This window comes from Hipposideros armiger, unplaced genomic scaffold (assembly GCF_001890085.2).
Source record: "Hipposideros armiger isolate ML-2016 unplaced genomic scaffold, ASM189008v1 scaffold_50, whole genome shotgun sequence".
Lineage (NCBI taxonomy): Eukaryota > Metazoa > Chordata > Mammalia > Chiroptera > Hipposideridae > Hipposideros > Hipposideros armiger.
In genome coordinates, this window is record NW_017731400.1 from 3,161,372 (window position 1) to 3,178,914 (window position 17,543).

At 38.8% G+C, this 17,543-nt stretch overlaps 1 protein-coding gene across 7 annotated transcripts in view; it reads right to left on the reverse strand.

Moving 5' to 3' along the window:
• The window catches only part of CDKAL1 (CDKAL1 threonylcarbamoyladenosine tRNA methylthiotransferase), a 667,723-nt gene that overhangs the window by 116,347 nt on the left and 533,833 nt on the right, over positions 1-17,543 (reverse strand). For 5 of the 7 annotated variants that reach the window (XM_019640497.1, XM_019640496.1, XM_019640494.1 and 2 more), the window contains one exon: positions 12,897-12,959. In XM_019640497.1, the coding sequence (XP_019496042.1) occupies positions 12,897-12,959 (63 nt within the window). Of the gene's footprint in view, positions 1-1,498; positions 1,702-9,423; positions 11,359-12,896; positions 12,960-17,543 lie in introns of those variants that run through there. The other 2 variants (XM_019640499.1, XM_019640500.1) reach the window with 2 other exon arrangements.

Genomic DNA, 17,543 nt, shown 5'->3' on the forward strand with positions numbered 1-17,543 from the left:
GTCTTAACAGTGTTTTACAGTCAATGAAATATATACAGTATTATTATTCTTACTTTACGGAGGAAGAAACAGAGGTAAAGAAAACGCAAGGATCTTGGCAAGGTCATACAGCTGGTATGTGTAGGAATCAACTTAAAGTTTTGAATGTGGAGGGGCTGGTCGAGTGGCTCAGTTAGTTAAGAGGTTGCTCAAGAGTGCGAGCTCTGAGCAACAGGGTCGCCAGTTTGATTCCCACATGGGCCAGTGATGCTGTGCCTGAGCTGAGCTGTGGCTGAGCTGCCAGGTGGCAGGATGGCTCAGCTGGTGAGAGCACATGCTCCTAACAACAAGGTGGCCTGTTCAAGACAGTGGGCTGTACCTGCCCGCAACTAAAGACTGAACTCGGCACCCTGAGCTGAGTGGCGCAACTGGACTTGGAGCTGAGCTAGCTGCACCCTCCACAACAAGGTTTGAAGGACAACAACTTGGCCCTTCCCCTCCCCCAATTCCCCAATAAAATCTTAAAAAAAAAAGTTTTGAATGTGGAGGTAGCTACATAAAATCAAAGATCAAATTATTCTATTTTTGTAGCTATTTCTAACAACTGAGTGGCTACATTCAAAAAAGAAATAGAAATTAAAATGTATACACGTGACTTGTAGTCATCTTTTGTTACCAGGATATATCGAGTATTACAATTTTAGGACAATTGTTTTCCTTTTGTAAGATATGTATACATTTTTTTTGGTACTCTCTGTATAACAAGATACCATGTTTTCCCTAACAGGGAAGGATTTTAAAAGTCAGCTGACAAAGTGTGGAGGGGAGGGTGTGGGGAAGCAAGCTCTGTTTTACCTTTGATGGGGATTGATGGAATGTCTATTGGAACATCTTGTTTAGTGGGTATCTGGCAATTCCAATCATGATTGAAATGCACACTCCTATGACCCAGCTATCCCACTTTGAGAAATGTGTCACCTAGCTAATATTTATACATGCATGAAATGGCAGGTTAGTAAGATTATACACTGCAGCATTGCTGTAAGATCAAAAGATCAGAAGCCACCCAAACATGTATCATTAAGAGTCTAGTTAAAGAAAGATGGTAAATATCTGGTATAGAACATATACATCTATTTAAAACAAAGGAACAAGGCAGCTCTTTATGTTCTGATTGATATTATCTGGAAGATATGCTATAAAGGGAAAAAGAAACAGAAGAATTTGTAGTATGTTACTGTTTGAATAAAAAAGCATACCCGGGATGGCTGGTTAGCTCAGTTGGTTAGAGCGCAGTGCTCACAACACCAAGGTTGCCCGTTCGATCCCCACATGGGCCACTGAGTTGCGCCCTCCACAACTAGATTGAAACAACTACTTGACTTAGAGCTGATGGGTCCTGGAAATAAACACTGTTCCCCAATTAAAAAAAAAAAAGGCGTACCCATATCTATATAAAAACACATATGTAGCTATGTGTTTGATTATGCAAAAAATAACTCTAGAAGTATACACACACACAAAACCAGTAACAGTGGTTGCCTCTGGAAAGCAGAACATGGGTCTATAAGATAGGGTTAGGAAGGAGATGTTCTTTGAAGATGATATAAAGCGCAAGTATTACCTATTTTATAATGAAAAACACAGAACATACTTAGTACCTGCTCCCATCGCTGTGATCATCACTACCAGAACATTCCAACTACGTGACATGGACAGAGACTAAATGGGGAATTGAAAGAGTGGACGTTAACCCTGTATTTGCTGTGAGATGAGGGGTAAGTGCTTTTTATAGTTATGGTATGCAGATCAAAAGAAAAACAAAATACACTTCATATATACACCATATTCTAGTCCATAATTCAGGTCTTTTCCTGGATGGGAAGGAAAAGACAAGTAAGATATGACCCCTGTCCGAAAGACATGTAGTAGGGGACAATAGTTATGTCAATAATAAATATATAACAGAGCCAAATAATTATAATGCAGTATTTGTTGCCACCTTGCCTACTGTCTCATGGATTATAAGCATCTGATCCCAGTTATTGTGTGTGTCTCCTAGATGGAACTGAATTCTAAGACTATGATGAGGCAGATAATAAAGACATATGGATGTCATTGTGGTGGCATGGAAACAATTCTCTGTGTGCATCAGAAAAGATACAGAGAAGGTGAAATTCATCTGGGTTTCAGCAGGACGACGCGGCCTTTTCCTTACCTATACGGTAGAGGTAGAATGGGGATAGGCAGTGGGGTTACATGTCTAAGGGACTTCCCAGCTCTGCAGCTTAAGACTAAGGGAGAATGGACGAACCCAGTGTTGATTTCATGTTGCTATTTCCAACAGAAGGGAAATTAAATACCAGAATCCACCATGTTGAAGATCCGAAGAATTATACCCCTAAGCAGAAACATAATGGAGGGTAACGAGCAAGAATCTAAGGAATTGAGTGGAGAAATGTAAAAGTATGTGGAATAGTAATAAATATGAGTACAAAAAAAAATAGAACGTAATCAGCTAGTATTGAGACAAACTGAAAAAAAAAAAAGATAGAAAGTAAGGGGGCCATGGCTGAAGGAGGGAACAAACCACAAAACCTTAATTATATCAACTTAAAACTTTGTTTTAAATTAAATTAGAAAAAGAGTATGTTGATAAGAAATAAAAAATGAGGAATAAAGACAAACAAGCAGCTTTAAAATTATCCTTGTCAAAAAACATCTAAATTGAATTAGAGATTTCTGTTTTATGCATAGCAGCTGGATTATTATACTTTACAGTAATTAAAAATGAAATACTCTCCTTTCTTATCCATGTGTGTTTCCACATAATAGAGTTAAATTAAAAAGAACTAGAGTTTTAAAAAACTTTATTTTTATTTGACACACGTGGATTTAAAATATCTCTGGAATTCTGAAAGGCACCCAAAGGTAGAGTGTTGAATAGTGGAAAATATTAACAATCATTAGAAGAAGCTGGTTAACTTATTTTCTCCGCATATGCTAAAACTCTCTAGTTCTCCAATTTCAAGAGGTTAATGTACGCATTAGAAAAGCACCAGAGATGCTAACTGTAATCATGTCTTCTTAATCTCGCACAAAAACCCTAGAGAAGATGAATTACTGGCCCATGGAAATACTTTCATTTCACTCTTCTTTGTCAACAGAATTCTGGAAATTGTACGAGTCAGACTCTGTATCGAAGGTTGGTAATCACACGAGACTGGCACAGAGGCGGGGCCTTTCAGCTGCTGTTAATCATGTGCTGAGGAAGACACAGGCCAGGCCTGGTAGGCTACTCCACCATCAGCATCAACTCGCACTCCACCAATCACAGGACTCGGCGACAGTCCTAAAACTTGAGCAGCAGAGCTGCAGAGGAAAACAGCAATAATCGTTTCCTCCTTTCTCTGATGGATGCCTACCTCCATTACTTGTTCTAAGCACCAGAAGCATTGCTGTTTCTCAGGACATCTCCATGAAAATAACTTTAGCCACAAAGAAGTCATTAATTACCCTTAACATGTACTGCTGAGAAACAAAGTATGTTTTTCAGGGGGAATATTCTCCTTCCTTGAAAATAAGGTATGGACACTTTCAAATTTAATGTCTTTGTGCCTTCCATGCAATTTTCCAGGCAGATTTCTCAGGTTAAAATGCTGTTGGAAGATTTTAGAGAACCAAAGTCAAATGAGTAAGTTGTTTTATCTTCTGAATTAAAATACTAAATGTTTTAAAACTATATTTGACACAGGAGACCAGGCACATTATATAAGGATGGATAGGGAATAGAGCCAATTTTCTCAGGTCCTTCACATTACATACAGGCGAGGTTTTCAAATAATTTGTTACTTCTCTCCTTTTTGGATGTTTTTCTTTTCATCTATCTCAGTTTGCCGAAGTGAAATCTGTTACGCCACGCAACTAGGGTTGCCAGATAATAATAAGACACCCAGTTATACATGAATTTCAGATAAATGAATAAAATTTTAGTATAAATGTCCCACATATTGCATGGGACATACTTATATACTAATAAAAAATACTCACTGTCTATCTGAAATTCAGATTTAACTGGGTGTCCTGTATTTTTATTGGCTAACTCCGGCATCCCTGCCCTCTCAAGTGGACTGTGGTCCAGCCAACTCTGTTGTCCCAATGGGGATGTGAAAGGCTGGTAAGCGGTGGTGCACACTGGTGGTGAGACGCAGAAAAGGGTATGAGAATGACGATACACTTCAACTGGGTGCAAAGACTGATGACAGACGACAAGCAGTGGGGTGGCTGGTGGGAGTGGGAGACAACACGCCCGGGGCTGGGTGGTACGTACATAGCCTCCGGCTCTCGGTACAATGCAGTTCCTCGTGCCCCTCTGCTCGGTTCTTCCTTATGCTAGTGAATTTCATAGAGGCAGTATATAACCAATGGCAGTAGACACAGATATTTTTAGACTTGATCATTTGAAAATACAGTAACTGCCGTACCTATGTATATCTTCTTTTGATTATTTTTTTAATCGATGCTTTCATACTGAATGTTAGCAAAGGATTTGATCATGAACTTTGCTTTTTCCCTATTAATCACATTCCTGGGAGGGGTTGGGTGGGGTGGTGGAGGGGAGAGGATGTGCTACCAAATGGGACATTCTTGAACTTTCCATTTTCTGCATCATGACCCCACCTGCCCACACAAGGATATCCCAAATGCTAGCTGGTGTCCTGCTAAACGGAACAAGACAGTGTTCTGCCTGTTCCTAACTTGCCTGCTGCCATCATCCCATCTGCACGTCGCATGACCTCAGCTGATTCTGTCCTCGGTCTCTCTCAGTGCTTCAGGCTTTTAGGCTCTGACTCACCCCATTACTCTGGCTGGGACATCCCCTGTTGTGTGGGTCTGAAAGAATTCCAATCATTTGGCTGGAACTACTGTGCTGCCATCTGCCCCACCCCCACCCCCACCCCCACGGAGGGGAGTAGGGGAGGAAAGCAAGTGAGTGGGGCTCTATTAGAAATGGAACGCCCAGCAGTGCCTACCCGGCATGCTCGTCTCTGATGACATCAGCTCTGAAGGCCAGCAGAAAGCCCGTTTCCTTTGCCCCAGGCTGATTATGAGTTAATCAGGCAGGGGAAGAGTGGAGGTGGAGGTGGATTTTTTTAGGATAAGCTTGGGGGCTTTATTTCTGCTTTACAGGGAGGTCATTGAATGGAATCCTCAGTGTTCCTCCCCTGGCTACATCGGTCCTCTGTCTCTCCTGGCTGCTTCTCACACCTCTGTTTCTACATAAAGCTTACCTATTTAGATTGGATTTGGGGTCGGGCAGACAGAAGTAGGGTAAGAAAGCCCACTTCAACCTTGACCTTGAGTTGTGTATGTCAGTCTACCTTTCATCAGAGTGTCTTACACTGTAGATTTTCAGCTACTTGTGGCATCGGGGTGCTAGGCATGGACTCTGGAGCCAGACAGCTCTACAACTTGTGAGCTGTATGACCTCGAGCAGTTACTTATGTCTCCATGCCTCAGTTTCTTCATCTGTAAAATAGGGGATCATAAGAATACTCATCTTTGAGGGTTGGTATAAAGATAAATGTGTTAGTTATGTGTGCATGTTAAGCTTTGAGGGTAGTGTCAGTTATGTGGTGTACTTTAAATAGTTTAATAATAACAACAATCCACTCAGATTCAATTCTCCTTGTCAAGCCTCAGGATAACTGGCAGGGAATTCAGGCATCTGTGGGTCCCTGGATATATCACTTTAACAACATTAAAATCTCTGCCATTTACACATACCACTTATCCCAGCAGTTACAGTAACAAAATAAACTAACATGTAAAAAATGTTCAATTTTTAGAACAATGCCATGTTAGAAGGAAAAGAGAAAAAAATACATAGAGTATCAAAGTTAGGCTCCAACATGATCTGCTCCTCAACCTGATTCACCAGCTGAGGAGTGTGAAAAATGAGGAAAATGCTTTTGGATCAGGTTAGCATAGACCAGATAGCAAAAGCGCAGCTCCAGATATCCGCTATGGAGGCAGCCAACAGCTGAGCTGTATTTGCATCTTCTGTAAAAATCCTATGGTCACCTTGAGAGGGAAGATATTTTAACAAATGAAAGGACAGATTTTACACTGGGAGCACGCCTTTATTTAGTGCGCCCTTCATTTCGAGGCTGACTTATTCATCTGGCTTTAGAGTAGAGATGACGGGGCCAACAAATGGGTTTCATCTTTACTGAAGTACTCACTTCCCTGAGTTTCAAGGCCATAACCTGAGCATGATTTCAGAATGACATGTGAAAATATAACAATAAAAGAACTCAATTAGACCTTTATCCAATTGTTCCTGATATTTAGCAACATCACTAAAATTACCTTTTAAACAGTTCTTAGTCTTTGCCAAAGATGGGGAATCGAGTTAAGTGCACGAATGGCTTTGGACAATCTGCTGCAGGGAACTGTTTTCAGCACGGCACAAACATGCCAAATCAATAACTTGCTTCTTTATCTGCATGTGCCTTGAAAATCTGGCTATCGTAGAGTGCCGGATCCATTAAAAACGGCATTTGCTATTTCCAGACAGCAGATAGCTCAAAGCTCAGCGGGGCCAGCAGGCACTAGGCCAAACTCCCACTTCCCTCTCTAGAACAGCTCACAGTGCTCTGTTGCTACATTATGTTACTCCAAGCTCAGGGGATAATGAAGGCTTGACAATCCCGTGGCTGCCTCAGGATTGAGTCAAGTGGCCATTATTCTTCAAACATAAAGAGTGGGGCAAGGTGACTCTTGTTATCTGAAATCACTAGAGAAATCTGATGGAGAAATGTAAACCAACAGTACATGATTTCCACAACGAAACCACTCCTTTTGCTGAAGGTATGATATACGTACGAGTACTTACGAAACTTGACGTCATAGAGGCTATTGGTCTCTTAGGAAAGAAAGGACAGTGGTAGAAACCAAGACTGTTTTTCCCCATAAGACTTTTCAAATCGATTTTTGCTGTATGCTTCTGTCTAAACGAAGCGGCAGAAAAAATTTTGCACTTTTTGTTATATAATATTTCACTGTACATGAGAAGATATGGATTCCCAGACATGTTTGGATTAACAACTGTTCTTATGGTAGTCTTAGGACGTGAGGATTATGGAAACACATACCAATATTTTTGTATATTTAATGCTGCAATTAAAAATGTACTGTACTGATCCATTAACTTATAATTATTCCACTCAAGTTATGCCTAGAGTACTATTTAAGATAAAAATATAACAATTCTCGGGCTGGCTGAGTGGCTCAGCTGCTTAAGAGCTGGCTTGGGACACCAGCTCTGAGCAGCAGGGCTGCGGTTCGGATCCCACATTGAGGGCCAGTGACGCTGCACCCTCTACAGCTAAGATGATGAACAACAGCTCGACCTGGAGCTGGGCTGCCGTGAGTTGCCGGCAACGGCGGGGGCTGCAGTGGGCTGCCATGAGCTATGAGTGGCTGGCAGCCAGCGTGAGCGGCTGGTAGCCAGTGTGAGCTACCGGGAGCCGCTGTGAGCGGCCGACCAACGACCGGCGACCAATCTGCCTCACCCGGGAAGAGCACAATGATCATACCAACATAGGCCAGTGAAGCGATGCCTCCACAACTAGACTGAAGAACAAAATAGCAATTTGTCTACCTGTCTGTTCCCCTTCCCCGATTCCCCAACGCTGTTACCCGCCCCCTAATTCCCCAATAAAATCTTAAAAAAAAAAATATATATATATATACATATATGTATATATATATATATATATAAAAAACAATTATCAAAGACTTTAATACCTTTACAGTATCTAATTGATAAGTGAATAATTTGGGGGAATACTGACTCAACCCTCCCTCATCTTTTATGCTCACACAGTTTTGTCTCTTACCCAACTACCAATTCATGTTCAACCACCCTTTCACTATTTCTTTCATTAAACCACTCTCCATAGTAATACTTCCTTTATCAAACCTTATTAAGAACCAGGTGCTCCTAAGAGAGTTCTTAAGATAAACAATTTAGTCTTAAAATATCAATGTTTCTAAAAATAGGTTATATACATCTCTACTATTTTAAAACAAAACATCTGTTTCTTGATGCAATTTAGGCCCAATTATTTTACCCTGAGACTACTAAAATGTACAGAGGTATTTGGGTACCTGGATCCAAATTAAGTGGTTTTGGGCAGCTGCATTTTTAGAGCTCCTCTGTTAATGACTTAGAGTTTTTATGGCCTTGGCCTTGCCTTCATTTAGTATGCTGCCACTTCTTAATGGAGCTTTGACTTCTTGAAGCAATAACCACCCCCTATTTAACTGCTGCTAGGGTTGACTGTGGTTTGGGAAACCAGGCATCTTTGTTTATTAGAAGTATTTTTTTTTTTTTTAGTGGACTGTTTGTGGATGGGGGGGTGGGGGCTAGGGGGGTGGACTGAAGAAGTAATGAGGTAGGGAGAGAGAATTAAACAATAATTCTGACAGTCTGGGACCAGGCTGGCTTACTTGTAGGTGCTGAGTTGTTTTAGCTAGCTGAGATTGCTACACAAAAGACCTCTGATTGAGCAAAACACTAAGGTTCGTGTTCTATCTACTCATATGCTAACTTATCAAGCATATTCATACATAGCTGTTTTCTGACACATATGAATTTGTTTACAGTTCAACTGATATATGTCTATGTATGTAGAAAAATTATTAAAATAACACTAGTCACCATAAGAAAAAACTCACTTCAACATAGGAGCTGTATGACAATGTTACTTCTCATGTGTGTCCACTGCTTTATGTCTACAAATGTAGAAAATTATTGAAATAACAATAGTCACTAAAAGAAAATGAGAAGCCCACTTCACAAAACACTGAGACTCTCATAGTGACAACCTGCTAAAGACTGACTTTTAATGGTTGAGTATGTATTCATTCACACAGGTTAAATAAGTGTGTTTAGGAACTTAGTCAACTTTGCAGATGTTAAAAACCAGTATAAACCCAAATAGAATTTTGTAACTTTTTCAAAACTTCCAAGCATTTTCATATTTTATAGTAGCTTTTTACATTAGCAGATTATAGACATCTGTGTTTAGCTAATAAACCTAGATATCCCCCTGACCACATAATTCTGATAAAATCTAACAAGAAAGAAAAGAAGTAAGGAAGGAAGGAAATAAGGAAGAGACATCTTTTTTTTTCTTTTGATCCACTTTTTATTTAAAGCTATGCCTTTATACCTATATTCCAGTTTTTAATCCTAAAATTCATATATTTTTAATATGGTCTAATTTAGAAATATACATATGAAGTTTTTTTTAGTTTTCATTTCTAATTTTTATTGTGATTTCTTTGAATTATTATTAAATTTATGGGAGCGACACTGGTTAGTTTCAAGTGTACAATTCTATAACACATCATTTGTATATTGCATCTTTTATATACATGGCAATATCGATATTTTCTTCAGGCCAAAGACAGAAACCACACGCGAATTTGCACAGTTGTGATGAAAGTGTCCTGATTATAGCCTACTGTGCTTACGCTTGACTTATCCAAAAGAAAAACTCAATTCTAGGTTGGCTTTCTGTGACCTAGAAAGCCTCTGGCCCTGAACCTTTCCTGGTAGTTAGGATGATGTATTTTCGGAAATTACAAGCAATGTTTATTATGTGTTTATTAAAATAACAGAAGAAAGCACATAATGTACAAAATCCAATCAGGTTACCTGCTGCTTTGGATTACCTTCACCAATGTTCCCTTTTATTAGGACAGATAAGTGGGAATTTAGCTTTGGTCAAAGCCTTTCTGTATAAATCTATCATATAAGAACTCCTGAAAAACATATCTTTTTAAATAGACATGGAGCTGGAGATAACAGTCCAAAATGAAATTCTTCCAGTCTCCAGCAAGTGTCTTCAGATCAGGTATTTTCCTAAGTGCACATTTTGCTCTAAGTTTTATTTGTTTTTGTAACAGCATTTAAAACAAGACCAGCTGACCGTTTGCAACCTAAACAATGGCTTTAGAGTATGATTAAGAAATGCACCTGGCCTGACTCAAACCACGCAGTTTGTTTAACCTGGTGACTTTCCTGTGACTGGGGTCAGGTAGGAGCAATCTTGGTTTGGGTGAAAGAAAAGAAGAGCAAATATAACCGACTCCCTGAGAACAAAACGGTTGTACTATCTACCTTTTGTAATTACAACTGTTTTAGCAGTTTCTAGTAGGGAAGGCTGTCATTTAAGTGACCCACTATAATTTGGGATGAAGCCTCAGGAAATTATGCCAACTTAAGAACAGGAGTTGTGTTTCTGAGTTTACTCAGCATAATGAACCCACTGAAATGTGCAGTATTCCTTCTTCGGTAAAAATTTACATCAAGGGAAACATTAACAATAAAAGGAATCTAGCTAGAGAGGAAAAGAATGTCATAACATTTACTCCAAGGAGCAGACCGCAGTTTATTTTACTTTTCGCATCTTTTTTTGTTATGGAAAAATTTAATCATAAAGAAAAAAATATACAGCATAGAATAATGAACCCCCACAAACCCATCATTCATTTTCAATAATCCTCAGCACATGGCCAACCTTGTTTCATTCTCTCATACTCACTTCTCTCCTTGAATTCTTTCTTAAAGCAACTCCCAGACAGCCTATATTTTATTTTGTGTAAGCTTTCATTTACAATATATGCATATATTTAATCCAAAGGTCACCCCAGAAATCTCACTGTGCATGAGATGCTTAAACCAACTTTAACCACCTCTTAAAAAACATTTTACACTAAAACCTATCTGCCTTGAAAGCTAATTTGTTTGAACATAATTGGTTAATTAAAATGACAAAGTAATTTGAATCACAGCCCTCTATTATTTTATTTAACGGGAAAGGAACGTTCTGAGATTGCGAAGAGTGCTCGCTACTCAGTCCCTGGAATTCTAGTCTTTGTGGACACTAATTTTAATAACATGAGACAAGGTTAAAAGTAACTCAGACTTGCCCTGATGGAGCTTGGTAAAATGGGGAGAGGCTACTGAGGGGCAGGAGCTGCTTAGGAGGAAACGTTTCTCTTTTCTCTCACTGCACATACAGAATAAAACAGAATGCCAACATGCCAAACCTTGGAAGCTTCAAAATCACTCATTGAGCAGTCTAGCTACTTACAATTTATTACCAATCTTAAAGCAAAGATCAAAAGGAACTCCATCTAGCATTTATATTCAGTTCCTCATTGCCTGATGACTAATTTGTAAAGGAATGAAGTCTTCACAAGGGAAGCCAAAGTAATCTGAGGTGACTTTGATACAATGCCACAAAGGATATGAAGAGGAAGCCAGTAGGAGCTGCAAATGGCTGAGTTCCATTAAGAGTTCTAATAAAAGAATAATGGAATTTCCCTTAACTGTGAATTTAAAAATGTTAGAAGTGGGCAAAATTTAGACAAGTCAAGCAAAACCTTTGATTTGTCACAGCTTTTTGTTGTTGTTGTTGTTAAATGTTAACTTTAGCCACTGTTGCATTTATGTTAATTACATGGCTTCATCTAAAAAATGCAACTTTTCCATCAGAAATCTGGCCAATCTCATTCCTTTTGCTGTTGTATGACTTATCAGCCTGCACCTTCCGTCTGCATTGTCAGACACTACTGGCTCTCTCAATCTCTTCCAAAAAAATTGCTGTTCTGCAAAGCAATTGATTTAGCTTCAAAAAAGTAACTTCACATGACATAATTTTTAGTTTCGTATGTTGCCATGGTCATATGGAACATAAACACCTCTTTTACTAATTTTTGGTGCTTAAGTCAGTTGGTCACTATAGAAACACTAGAAGCTATTCAAATTCGTTCAACTTCTATGAACAACTGGCACAATTTTTTCCTCCTGAATCCAGACATCTTCACATTTTCAACGGAGGAAAGTAGTTTTCACACTACTTATTTTGGCTACTTAAAAAATCCCCACCACATGTCTCCTTGTAAATTCATAGATTATATTAAGTTTATATTAGCAATTCAACTGTGGAAATTTTTGTTTACTTCCGAAATCACCTCAAATTAACAGACTTATTGGAACCTTGCATGATATAGAAGTTTTGCACAACTCTCAGAAACCTTGTAATATATTTCTCTATGAAGATGTGGTGTTGAGCATTTTCTTTAAAAACAGTCATCAGTTCTTTTTTTTTTTTTAGGAGTCCTTATCTTTTACAAATAAATGGTGAAATACTCATAAGTGAAAAGATATATGAGCATTCTTCAAATACAGGGAGTGGAGAGCATGAGCTGTACATGAGGCAAGAACAGCCATGGGAATATAAAACGTGGGACGATATACTGGGGTTACCCCAGTATTTAGTCTTCTGTGTAGCAAAACCTTGGGCAATGGACATTTCAGATATAATACTATGCACAGCTTTTTGTTAGGGTTTTTTTTTTTGTTTGTTTTGAGATAAATAGCTTTCTATCAGGAGCAATGGAGAACCAAGAATTGGAACTATTGGGTTCTTGGAAAAGTCATGACGTATTTTTTCTGTTTTTCGTTGCAAAAATGCATCATGACTTTTCCAACAACCCAATAGCTTCATCAATTCAAAAACCAAGTCCATCATTACAGTGTTAGGTAAGGGAAAAAAAACAACCAAACAAAAAACAACCCCAACTCTGTCTTTTCCATCTTGAAGATTTCAGGGGCAATATGTAACGAGATTTTAATGTGAATAAAATATAATTATTTCAGTTCAGAAATACAAATTTGCTGTTTTCTTTTAAAGAGATAGAGTTGAAAATTAAAATGGAAATATAAACAGAACTGGTAAGTGTACTTCAAAATCACTATAATTAGGTGAAAATTGTGCTATATTGAGAAAGACTTTTACTATCCAATACACTAATCACATGCGTCTGTCTCTTACCTTGTGATCATATGGATTGTAAGAATGAAATATCCGAGAAAGATCTTTTGTTCTTTGCTTTTTCTGTGGAAGAAAACATAAATATTTGAGTTAATAGGTGGCAACATATAGGTGCATAAAGACCTATATATATATTTATCTGTGTCTTTCTCTCTCTGTCTGCATTAAGATATTGTTTATTTACAGATTCTTCCTTGTGCAAGGTGAGAGGCTACAGTGTCAATCTGATACACATGGATGCAATTAGAAACCAAAGCCACTTTGTGGGTCATTGTCACAGGCTAGCCAGACAACCTCTTTGTAGAAGGTTTCATATTTAAAACACTAATCATCATCAAAAACTCTATTTATAAACATAACTCAAAGACTGAAATTAAAAAAAAAAACTGTGAAAAGAAAGAAAACTCAAACACATTTAAGAAACTTTGATTTCATTGTAATGCCCACTGCTGTTACTCTGAATCGGGCAAAAGCATGCATCCATTTCAACATTATACCTTCTTGAGGCCTCTGGTGACACCATGGGTCTGTCTGCTTGAGGCTGCCTTAGTTCTGTTACTGCTATATAGCCCAGGTGCCTTGCATGGTGTTTCTCACACCACAGGCACTCAATGCATATTTGCTAAATTAGTGAATAAATGAAATACCTGTGTTAGACAGGCTTACAACTGTGAGTATCTGTAATGATGACACGTAAGCCTCATGTATAATTAGGAAAACAGAAGCCTCTTTTGATTTCTAATGTTATGTTCTTCTCAAGCTGCACTCAGGACTACTCAAGTTCCCCCTCTACCTCCTGCCCCACCCCCAGGGTTTGTCACAGTGAAGTGTGGGATTCTCCTATTAGAGCCCACTGTAAGAATCAGCTTGTTTTCTCATACACTGTGATCTGTACCCGCCAAAGCCACCATGCACAATTTTTTGCATGTTTCTAGATCTTCTGTGCATATATCTTCACACACAAGTGATCACGGTTACTTTCAAAGAAAGGGGATCATTCTATCTAAGCTGTTCTGAAATTTACTTTTTGTACTTCACCTGTTATCCCTGCCAAACTTTAAATGCTTGTGTATCCAGGTCTGCCATTCCTTATACGGAGTTCTCAAATCCCCAAACTTCTGAAATATGAAATTTTTTCTGCAATTCATTTCAATGTTTTAATATAATGATTACCTTTGCACAAATATCTTTGCAAGCTTGAAAGTCTGCATTTTTAAAAACATAAATTCTGGAAGTCCAGTTGCAGGATCAAATAGTGTTCACGTTCATTACCTCGATAGATACTGCCAAATGGCCCCGCCCCCACAAACACTATACCAGTTTGCCTTATCACCGAGGGAAGGAGAGAAGAAATTGTAGCTTCAATGGGGAATTCTTAATTTCTCTTTTCCACTTACAGACTAAAACATTTCTGTAATTTACAGAATAGATAAAATATTTTTAAAACAGATACTGAACATTTTCCCAGCTGCCAATTATAGAATTGATTTCTTGTATTTATTTCTTGTACATCATAGGATTCGCTACTACTGCATCTTAAAATTCTCTCATGAGAGTGGCCTGTTGGTCCTTAACTCTGCCTCTGTCTCACTTCTGGTTCTACTCTGATGTTCTCAATCCAATTACCAGGCAAGTGAGCGTCTTCTGTCTTCACGTGGGAGCGAGTCCTGGCCTGGCCCCATGTTTCCTAGGGAAGTGTTTCCTCACTTTAACTGTCAGTGTCCGCATGAGCATGTCAGGTATCCCTCCCCAGTGCCAGGGACCTAAGCAGATCCCCTCACCCAGGTTCTACATGATCTCCTGCGGCAAATGGCCAGGTATTCGAATCCGATATTAATCAGGACATTATATTAGAGTCATTTGTACCCACATAGTTTTCCCATAGATCCAGAACTGTCTTTGGGGCCCCCCTCAGGTTGGCAGGTCCTCAAATCACTTGGCCTTGTTTCCACATTCTGACACCCACTAAAAGTTATCCTCCCTGACACTTCGCCAGAACGCACCTCCTCTGTCCACCTCTCAGGTGTGCTTCTGACCATCAAACTCTAAAGTAATTTCACATTCCTCTTCCTCAGAGAGCATAGATGTATCTCTATGAGCCCTGGGATCTGTTCTAAAGAGGTCACTTGCCCACCAAAGTTTTCATTAGCTTATAATTTTCTCTCCTTCCCATATACCCACTTAGTTGGTATAACAGTTTTTGGCTTATACTTCAATTAGAAGAAAAACGACGGATCCTAACACTTCCTTTTGTAGGAGACTTAATATAAAACATGGGTGTTTTTTTTTTTTCAGAAAGGAAATTATGCTAGAGAAGATAAAATCGGGACCACATCAGTATTAAACTCAGGAGGTGTCCCCAGGACTGTTCAGCCCCAGAAATGGTTGGGCTACCAGCTTGCGTTGGCAGGTGGATATAGATTATTCAGAGGTTATTTTGAAGGGTTTAATTTTTATATGTCTTTTGATAGCTAAAGATGTCTTTTATTAGAAGCTACCTCAATTTATTTTGGGAAGGAAGTGGGGTATAAGTGATAAATAAATACACTATTTGGATTAACCCCCAAAGAAGCCAGTGAGGAAATAATGCTTTTTTTTTTTCTGACAACAAATTTATTATATATACATATAGTGAAGTCTTGGCTACGAATATTGAAGGTTATATGTACTAGCCCAGTTAACTGAAAACCATTGCTCTTTTTTCTGTGAGGTAAGAATCATATAGCTCAGCGCTATATCTTCTGAGATCCAAAGTAGGGGTTCACGAATGATGGCCCTTGGGCCAGTCCAGCACATCACCTATTTCTGTAAATAAAATGTTACTGAAACACAGCCATACTCATTCAGTTATGTGTTATCTAGAAATGCTTTCATGCAACAACAGCAGAGTTGAGTGGTTAAAACGGAGATTGTATGGCTCATAAATCTTGAAGTATTTACGATCTGGTTCTTTACAGAAAGAGTTAGCCACCCCTGATCCTGAATCTGTATCTCCGACCATGTTTACTTCTGACAGTAGTCTCTTGATGCCAAATTAAATGAACTAACTATCCAGCAAAATGCCTTGTTCCTTCTACTCACTCAATGAGAACAGTCCAAGAACCAATCATAACCTGTATCCTGACACATCAGGATGGGTGTACTTGGCAAAATAACAATTAGGTGTCATGTTTTTCAGGATTTTACTCTCTGAGCATTCTATGTTCAGACAGTAAATATTATGTTGGCTTCCAGAGTATGCTGAAATAGATACGGGGCTTTCAGAGTCTTCTGTACTCACATTCTAACAGCTGATGACAGATGTTCTGAGAACTTTTACTAAGTTCTAGCACTAAAGCCAGAGGGTTCCATGTACAAGGAACTAAAGCACGGTCGTTATTGCTAGTGAGCCAGCTGCTTCATATGAAGACCATGTTAAGAGTGCTATGCTACAAACTAGGCTTGTTGAGCCTTGCTATCAGCAGTTTTAACTGAAACTAAAAGCTGAGCCAAAAATGGAATAATTAGGTATTTTCCTATTGCATCATAGTGTATGTCTAAATTACCTCCCACTTTTTAGCCTGTTAAAACAAACACCTCAGTCATGCAACCACCTGTTAATTCTCCAAGTGTTTAAAAAGTAAACATGTTAAACAAGTTGTGTGATGAACTTGTAAGGAGGGTGGCCAAAGTACAGTGAGTACGGAAACATCTCTCCCAGAATTGTACAAGGTATCTTGAAATCTCCGTTATCATTAATCCCGAGGATCAGGCCACAGAGATGGGAGGTTATTAAAAAGTAAGTACATGCTGAGTCCTGCAGTCTCTGTGCTTGCAGTTTGGTGTAAAAGATGAGGCAGTATGAAATTTGGTAGAACTTCTAGATAATCGGAGAAGCTAAACATCTGCAGATCTCCCTCTGATAGGTATTTCCTAAATTGCTTTTGTATTTCGCTTTTCAAGGACAGAAAACACTGGTGACTCCTTTTATGGCCAAAAGGGGTCCTTTTTTTTTTTTTTTTGTCCTTTTCAGACAAAACCAAACAAAACTAAAGGCCCCAATGGAGCTTTTTGGTTTTTTTTTTTAACAGTTCAGGTTTCCAAACAATGTAATCATTTCAATTTCTATCAAAGGCATGCAACAGATATGTGATAAGAACCTGCATTTTGAAGGTGAGGTTATCCAGTCAATTTAATTGTAACAATATCCACCAATTTAACTTCTTCCGGTTCCCCAAACTAATTCAATGCTTTCTGTGGTCATTCTCTACTTGTAGATTAAAGCTTTCTCAAATAAAACAGTATTATGATCAGATAAAACTATAATAACACTATGGACTTCATTTCTACATACATATTCTCAAAAAATGATAAAGCCTGCAAGCTCTCAGAGAGTTTGGTAAGCTTAAGGTTATGTTATAATTCAATATTAATGTTTCAGTTAGCCTTCATCGTACTTTGTGGTAAGAAGCCAAAAGAGCAGGTCTGAGTTTCAGTGTGCTAACGTGCCGTTTCCTGGTCCACATGCCAGGAGCCTGGAGGTCACTATTCTGTCTGAAGAACAAGTAACAAGCTGAACAGACAAAAAAGCAACAATTTTTCTTGAATCCAGGAGGACGGGAGGGAGGGAGAGGGAGAGGGAGAGAGAGAGGGGAAGAGAGAGAGAGA